At 36.0% G+C, this 9,118-nt stretch overlaps 1 protein-coding gene across 1 annotated transcript in view; it reads right to left on the reverse strand.

Moving 5' to 3' along the window:
• LOC136036186 (protein dachsous-like) overlaps positions 1-8,848 on the reverse strand; it is a 90,675-nt gene extending 81,827 nt beyond the window's left edge. Inside the window, exons 1-2 of the mRNA XM_065718262.1 lie at positions 8,725-8,848; positions 1,677-3,630 (exon numbers count right to left, since the gene is read on the reverse strand). Of these exons, the coding sequence (XP_065574334.1) occupies positions 1,677-3,554 (1,878 nt within the window). The 5' untranslated portion in view covers positions 3,555-3,630; positions 8,725-8,848. The remainder of the gene's footprint in view (positions 1-1,676; positions 3,631-8,724) is intronic.
• Between the last annotated feature and the right edge of the window lie 270 nt (positions 8,849-9,118).

Raw genomic sequence — 9,118 nt, forward strand, 5'->3', positions numbered from 1 at the left:
TTTTGAGAAGTTCCTCTCTTGTGGTTTATTTTTTAATATATGAAATTTTTCCACGTCCTTCCAAGTTTTTAGACTCAATGCATCCACTGGAGGCATACTCGCTCAGTTGAAAAAAAATGCGTAAAGAAGACTGCAACATCACCTGTAATAAATCTCGTCCTTCAACAATGACAAAAGCCATAATGTAGTTTTTTTTTTTTATTGGCTTCGTCAAGTGATTGAAATCTGTTATTTAGATAGTTTTGCCAGAGTTGAATAGCTTGTTGATCCATCCGCAGACTACCTAGGCATTGCATATTTTAGTAGGTAAGTATGCTGAACCAGAATCGTTAAATCTATTCCTAACAGCATGCTTTGAATGATTAAAAGGATTCACAGCGTGGGTGCTAATACGTCCAAAAGTCGAAGTGTGCCATGTCAACCCGAAAGATTTTCTGATCCTAAGTGAGCAGAAGACTTGGCGGTATCTTTTCAAAGGCATATAGTAATATCGCAACACTGTTTTACTTGACTTTTTATTAAACCTATAGAAACACTTTTTTTCAAGGGTTTCCTTATATGGCCAACTCCTTCCTCTCCATTTATATTATCAGAACCTATTTCAAGCTACTGGTGTTTTATTTTAAAAGATTTGCCGTCTATAATAGTATTTTTAAGAACACAATGAAAATTTGGAGTTAGAAAAAAGCAGCTTGTACACTTAAACTCCTGTTTTTTGCACCTAGTTAAAATATTTTTACAATCCCAGAGCTGGCTCTTTCCGGTCTAGGCGCTAACAGGGTTCAAAGTACCATATCTATAGGTCGGGGATTCCTCGAAAGATGACACTTTGAAGCCTTTTAATACCTTGGCAGTAAAGGTCAGCGGTCTATCATTAATTGAGGGAGGTTTCAATGGTTGGAGGAGCCTACCTACCGAATTTCAAACGAATCCCATCATTTCCGATCTTTCGGCCAATTCCCTTGCAATAAGCCAACGGTTATCGAGTATTAGATAGTTAAGAGTAAGTTATTAGAGAGGATGTTAGTTGACCTTTTTGTTGTGGGGGGGGGGGAGAATTAAAGCCCTAGAAAGTGTATTTGTATGTCCAAATATTCAAACTTCTATGAAAGGTTTGTCAGATATACAAGGAGGGGTATATACACTCTAAGTGGATTAATTCGGAAAAGATATAATTTATTTGGACAAAATGAGTAACATGAGTCCTGAGGGGGGTGACACTTTCCTTTCATGGTGTAGAAATATTTTAAGCGTAAAATAAAACATTACATTCACATGGATGTCTGTACAGAAGTGGGAGAGATTGGAGCATCGCCTAAGAACAAGAATATCGAGAAACTCCATCCCTCTGAAAAAAGAAGAGTATTACCTAATATTTCAGTTTCTATACACCGTGTTACTTGAAATGAAAAGTATTTGCTTTAAAAAATAGAGGTTTAAATCGACAAAAAGAGATGGCATTTTTTTAATAACTAACTGGCAATGTTTTTTACATTTTGAAATACTTAAGAGAATAGCTATAGTCAAACGTTAAAGAAAGATCGGGTATTGATGGTGGTAGCCTCCTCAAACATAGAACAATTTCTGTTCATTCTAAGTTCTAACTTCACTTTACTTTCATTTAAAAAATACTTTTTTTTAACATCATGCGAATTAGATGATTTTATTGAACTTACCTTGAGAATGCAGTGACCAGCAACTTCATCCTCAGCAATCGATACGTTGTAAAAACTCTGGTCAAAAATTGGTTCATTGTCGTTAACGTCTCGGATCGTCACGCGGACTATTGTGGATCCTGATAATGGTGGATCCCCACTGTCGACTGCTAAGATAGTAAGCTGGGGAACGGGATCTGTCTCACAATCTATATGCTTCCGGGTGGTAATAAGGCCTGTCTTTGGATCTATCTGAAACCAGTCAGAATGAGTTTGCGGGGTATCTAATATTGAATAAGTAACAACAGAATTGTTTCCTTCGTCCTTATCAAGAGCTGATATTTTAAAAACTGATGTTCCAGGATCTGCAACTTCTAGAACATTAGCATAATATATCGTTCGATCGAATTCAGGGGGATTGTCGTTTGTATCGGTTACAACTAATTGAAATTGTTTTGTAGCATGAAGAGGAGGATTACCTTGATCTGTTGCAGTCACTAAAAGTGTGTAATTTGGCATAATTTCTCTGTCAAGCGGTAATGATACAATCATTAGGTAAATAATATTATCTCTTGTTGTTAAGCCAAAGTGGCCGTCACCACCCTCCAAAGTGACATTGACATTTGAATATTCTTCTTTTGAGTCGGGATCATTTACTGATATTCTTGCAACAAATTCACCCGGTTGAGCATCCTCAGAAATTTTCGGAGTAGCATCATCACTTAAAAAGATGAGATTGATAGTAGGTTGATTGTCGTTTACGTCACTGACTCTAATGGAAACAAAAGCAGTAGTTTCGAGGGGTTGAAGCCCGTTATCGCTGGCCACAACCACAAGCTCATGCACTTCCTTTGTTTCAAAATCCAATAACCTATTCACTGAAATCACTCCAGTTTGTGAGTCAATCACGAACATACTATCTCTATCACTTTGCCGGCGATTTATAGAGTAAGTTATTCGCCCATTATCTCCGCTGTCAGTGTCTGTGGCGAAAACCTGCATAACACTCGTTCCAATAGTTGCATTTTCTGGCACAGTTGCAAAATATCGGCTTTGATTAAATATTGGTTGATTGTCATTTACATCTTGGATAGTGATATTGACAGTCATTTGCCCTTTTAAGGGAGGATTACCCCCATCTAATGCCTCAATCACTAAGCTATAAAAAGAAGTTTGTTCTCGATCCAAAAAGCCGTTAATTTGCAAATCCAAATAGAGGACGCCGTCTCGCTCTCTGTGGCTTGATAATCGAAATGCATTATTTGTATTGCCAGAAGCGATAGTATATCTTTGAGTGTTAAAAATACCGAGATCCAAATCTCTGGCTGGCGGCAATGTTCTTTTAACGTCACGCGGAGTATTTTCAGGAAATTCAATATGTAGATGACTTTGAGGAAATAAAGGTGCGTTATCGTTCTCATCTTTAACATTTATAAGCACACGAATATTTTCACCTGCCAATGGAATAGCAACAAGCGAGTAAGAGGAACGTACTTCTCTATCAAGGACCACTCGACTTCGAATCTCACCATTTGACTGTTCAATATTTAAGTCAGAGTCGACTGCACTTCCTGGCACTGGCACAATTAAATAAGGAGGTGGCGGTGGTTTTGGAGAACCAGGGTTGGAATCTCCAATAAATCCTATACTAGTCCCAATAGGTACCCCTTCTGATATTTCAAATTCTCTAACATATTCACAAATACTTGGCACAAACAAAGACATTAGTAGTAGCAAGGATGTCATCCTGCTACTTACTTGTCTTCTCCATTTACAGAAAGTAATCAGGTCACTTTGCATCTGTGATTGATCACATTTTCGCCGATTACCTCTACTCGACCGCCATGTCAATTTGTCAATAGGTTCTTCTAAGATAATTATCAATTCCTGCTGTTTCATCTTAGAGATACCGTGGTTGACAGCTGGTCTTCGACGACACGCTTATTATCCATTATGGTGCATGAACTTGAAGGGCCTACAAACAAAATATAAATCATTACTAATAACAAGGTGTTTTTTTTTTTTTTTTTTTTTTGAAATGATGGATAGTAGTACTCGGAAATTTGTGGAAAAGATACAACATGCATTGGAATTCGATGCTGAAAAAAGAAGTTGAGATATAGCTAAAGATTTAGAAATGGTTAAGAATGGAAGCATCTTCTTTTATAGAAAACAAGCTCATTTTTTATAGGACAATGATAATGTCAAATAAATTGATATTTGAAGGATCTTGCGTAAGCTAGGAAGATATTTTTTTTAATAATTTTTAGAGGGTGGATGTTATCCATGCACCCTCTTTTACAACTTATTCGTGTTTTGTCTAACTTTTCTGTTCTTTTTACTGTAATTCTGTATAGACTACGCAACAAAATAATAGCTTTCATTGCAAGCTTTGTATGTTATTGCTGAAAAATTTGAAAATATACTTTCAATTATCATATTGTTCGTACACAGTTTTCGAGAAAATTTTTATATTCATTGGTAGGATGCAGTTCATGAATAGTATTTAGCAACAAGCCCTTGCATAAAATGGGATAAAGGGAATTAAAATATTTGTTAACCATATCAAAAGCCTACAAGCCAGGCTGCGCTTTGCCGCACTACATATCCAATACGGCCTCTAAAATAACTATTCTATCAAGAACATTCGAACAATTTTGGCAGCCTCAGTTTCAATACTGGTACCAAAACTCAATCAAATAATGGGTACATTTATGCTTAGTATATACAAACCGTTGAATTAATATCGCTGAATGTAGGAGTTGAGCATTCGTTCCACTAAGCAAGATAGAGGAGATTTTTTTTTTTTTTTTTTTTTTTTTGCATGCAAAGCTTCGTGAAAACGACGCAGTTTTCAGAACCACGCACTAATGAAAGGCCTAAAATATCAGTTTTCAAGCATCAACCGCGGGAGAATCCACATACTTTTAGAGTTGGTTGTGAAAATTATTATATTGTGCGCACATAGATATCTTCTGTAAAATACTGATTCGTATCATGCTTTCCTCCCTCTCTTAATTGAGAATATCTCGTGACAAAACTAATTTTGTTCACTTTTTCCTCCATGTCCGTCAGTAGCAATCCGGCGACGGAATCCCAATTCTGTTCAATTTAACCATTTCTTTTCTACAGGCAACAAAACACTAATGATATTTTAATTGTGAGCGAACCAGATACAGCTTAAGGCAAAGACAGTCCCTACCAACAGGCTCAGCTCTACCAGATCTTAATGACTATTCTGTCGCGCCCGACTTCCATAGATCCATCATCTACAGACCATTACAACGGGTCAAATTGTTCAAACCCTCCATAGACGCGTAGACTAGCAGCAATGGGTAAAATCTGAAACTTATTGTCAAATGGCAAAGCGTTTTATTCGTATGTCGTTAAGCGTGAAATTCGGATTTTGAAAAGAAAGACAAACTAAATATAGGGAGTGATACTGATAGTACAATGGGACGCACCTTAGATCGGTGACAGTTTGCAAGAAGATTCAATTGCTGAGCTAGACCAAACTTAAATACATTGCAAATACTAACTGAACAAATCTTAATCATAGCATCTGCGATAAAACACAACTTGCAAATGGAAGGCAAGTATCACTAGTTAGGGTTATGCAAAAAGTCCACATTATTAGTGAGAAACTTGAACTTTTAAAGTCTCAGGACTATTGCTGTTTTCCTCCTTTTTTGTTTTGTTTTATTTTTGGTACTCCTGTATTATTCAAAACACACTCGAGAAGTGAAGTTAGGTTAATCCCAATTAAATACGGTGAAAATATAGACTTTGTCACCCGTTCTTTGTCTTTATGGCTATGAAACCTGCTTTCATAGATCGTCAATTCAGCAAACTTCTGGAATGTGTTCTGAATATTAAAGGAGTGCCTGTTTTTACCATCTCCTGTTTTCTTCACAGTTTGTCCCTTCCATGGAAATAAATCTGGCAGAAGCACCAGATGTCACTGCCTTCTTTTATCGCCTCCGGCTTGATAATGAACTGGAAGTTTTTTGTGTTCAAAAGATAGCATGCACCCCGAAGAGTTTCTACGGCCCGTGAGCAAATTGAGGTGGAATGACACATTGATACAATTCTAATCTGTACGGCTATGTACCTTTTTCGTAAAATTTACGATACATGACTCGAGGGCGAAAATCATATACAAAAATAAATAAACAATTCGATTCCTCAATCAATACTCCTTCAAAATATAAAATTACTGCTGCAGCAACTTCGCCTCCCCTGAACATTAAAGTAAATTAAATACAAAAATTTACTGATTTTTGTGGGTTTGCATTGTTTTCTGTGATTACTTCTGATCAGCAGCTGGTTCACAGTCCAAAATAAAACTATTTTTGAAATAAAAACAAAATTAGTAGAGTTTAGCGTATAGCTTAGGAATATATCTAGTCCCATTAGGTCTACGGAGCAGAGGAGGGGACTAGGATGCAATTCTGATGCAGGAGTGTAATTTTTCTATGGTGCAGGGAGGCAATTGCCCCTCCTTGACGTCAGTTTGACCTCAGTCATGTATCCACAGAAACGGGTCAGTTTTCTTTAGTATATCTTTACCTTCATGGTACTATATGGCTCAGTTTTCAGTTATCACTGTCATTCTCATTTAATTCGGAAAATTGGCTCCAACTTTGCCCCTCCCCAGGACTTTGACAAAATTACAATATTGTTGTGATCGCAGTGATTTTTAATATTTGGAAAAAATATTAGTATAGCACCACTTTAATTTATAAACAAGATTAAGTCTTATAATTTTATTCTTTTGTGTTGTTGCTGATGTCGTGACAAATAAAATAATATGTGCTCGGAATACAGATTGTTTTCAGTGAAGCTCTAATAAGACTCTAGCCTTTGGAAGGTTTAGGGGGCGGTTGCCCTACTCCTGTTTGTGTTAATTTTTATTCGTTTTTAGTTTGACTGGATTACTCATTTTAATTTTTGTTTGTTTTAAGATTCATCTATTCGTTTAAAGCAGTATCTGTTACCTTTATGTTTGAGGCGATTATTCATTTTAATTTAAGTTCGTTTTGGATACCTTGATTTGTTGATAGTAAATTTATGTTTATTTTAAGTTTGAATTATTATCTTGAAATTATAACCTAGTAATGTATTTGCTAAACAGTAATTTTTCTTCATCACCTCGTGAAGAAAAAAAACTGTTTAAGATTTAGCGCATGCCACTTTTATACTTTTTTCATTGGGTGTTCAGTATCCATTGGAAAATATTTCCCAAACAAGTTTTTGACATCTTGAAAATAGATTTAGACTAGTGTTTTCCACAATTATTCCAACGCCACTTTCCTCCCTGAAGAATATCCCATGCCCCTTGACTTTTTGGATGTGGATGCCTTTTGCCCCCCAATATAAATTCTGGAGCTACACTCCCGCTTATCTCTCATCAACAATTGGTTTATATTCCAAAATTATGACAATTTGAAGAAAAAAAATAATCAGCAACGATTTTTACACAGTCTAGGGGGCTATATCTTGCCCCATGGGAGGCCGGGATGCAACTAACAAGGTAGCAACCATTACTGGTTATTTGGAAACAATTTTGAACGGCAGTCATCTTTTACTACTTTTTGACTATAATGTATTTGGTATAATGTATAGTTCAGAAAAGGCCATCCACATGGCTGGTACCAAAAATCTTCAAGGCTAGGTTCAATTTTTGGGCAGACAAGAGTTTTTTATAGACTAGTAAGTCTACAAAATATCCTGAAATTCCTATGTGCCGGCTTGAACTTAATTTTCGGTAAAATTCTACTTTTGAAACTTGCAGATCTGTAAGATCTATTTTGCAAGATTTTACTTTTATAACACAAAGGTTTTCAAAGGTCATCAAAGGTCAGGACCCCTTAGAGGGGAAGGTGTGGAGGTAGGTACTTCAAAAGGTAAATATATAACTGTTCATATTATTGACTTACCAATAAAGTGAACATACCACTCGATGCCGTTCTTTATGCTCTTTACGAATATAAAAATCGCTTCTATCGCAAATTCAAATTTCCGCACTTTTTGACCTAATCTAACCTAAACTAACCCAACCTAAACTAACCTTATTATAAATAATTTTGGAACTGAGAAAAGGTAGTGTTATTTTGTGGAAAACGGCGCTGAGAAAACGTAGTATTATTTTGTTGACGAACGACTGATAACTCATACTTTAATTGAAAATTCGTCATTTTTAAGGGCTCAAAAAGTGCTTAAATATGAGTTTTATCGCAAATTCAAATTTCCGCACTTTTTGACCTAATCTAACCTAAACTAACCCAACCTAAACTAACCTTATTATAAATAATTTTGGAACTGAGAAAAGGTAGTGTTATTTTGTGGAAAACGGCGCTGAGAAAACGTAGTATTATTTTGTTGACGAACGACTGATAACTCATACTTTAATTGAAAATTCGTCATTTTTAAGGGCTCAAAAAGTGCTTAAATATGAGTTTTGCAATAGGAGCGATTATTTTATTCGTAAAGAGCATAAAAAAAGGTATTGAATGGTATGTTCACTTTATTGGTAAGTCAATAATTTGAATAATCAAATATTTACCCTTCAAAATACCTTCCCGGGACATATTTTATCCTATCGACCCATCCCTGAAAGTTTCATTTTCCTAACATAGCCCTTTCCCAAGATAGGCCTACCAAAAGTAGCTAAAGTCGACTTTTACTGTAGACTTTTTCCACTTTTGTCCAATGAAAATATCCCACATGGATTTTTTCAATGAAAATACCACTAAAGTGACATTTTTCAAAAACTATGTATTCTTCAAATTTACTAAAATATCTTGGAGGCACATGTCCCCCTGCCTCTCCCCCCGGCTTATCGATACCACTGTGAATGAACAGGGGTGATGAAGCCTAGCGATTAATGAGTTAGGGTTAAGCCTACTACGCTAACCTATATAAACGTGGCTGAGAAAAAAAAACATTTTCAAATAGCCCACATACAACTTGTCTTGGGCCAACTTGATAACACTTTTTTACAAAAAAAAATGGCCACAAATAAACTCAATATTTGGTCTTTTTAGGCATTTAAACCTGTGAACTTTACCTTATTAGATATTTTTATTAATTGAAATTCCATTTTAATGCATCCAACGATAAAAATTAATCCGTTATCTTATACACTCAACCTAACCAGAAGCGTATCAGTCACTACCCATCATACCCGATGGTTTACCTGCACCGACCCGAAGGTATTTTAAAACGCCCTAAGCTTTAAATTGGTACACGCAAAGCAGGCAACCCGAGAGGATTTTAAGGCGCCAGAAAGTACATGCTAAAAGTTTACTCAAAATAATTACCAAATGCCATCTATTTTTGCCTTTCAAGTCCTAAATGTTTGATTACTAGAATAAATGCCAGAGTAAGTAGTCATGGCAAATGTTGGGCCACAAAATGGAATTCTTCTTAGAATAGTCGTGGTAACAGAAGTTGCATAGAAG

The sequence above is a fragment of the Artemia franciscana genome, chromosome 15, assembly GCF_032884065.1.
Source record: "Artemia franciscana chromosome 15, ASM3288406v1, whole genome shotgun sequence".
Lineage (NCBI taxonomy): Eukaryota > Metazoa > Arthropoda > Branchiopoda > Anostraca > Artemiidae > Artemia > Artemia franciscana.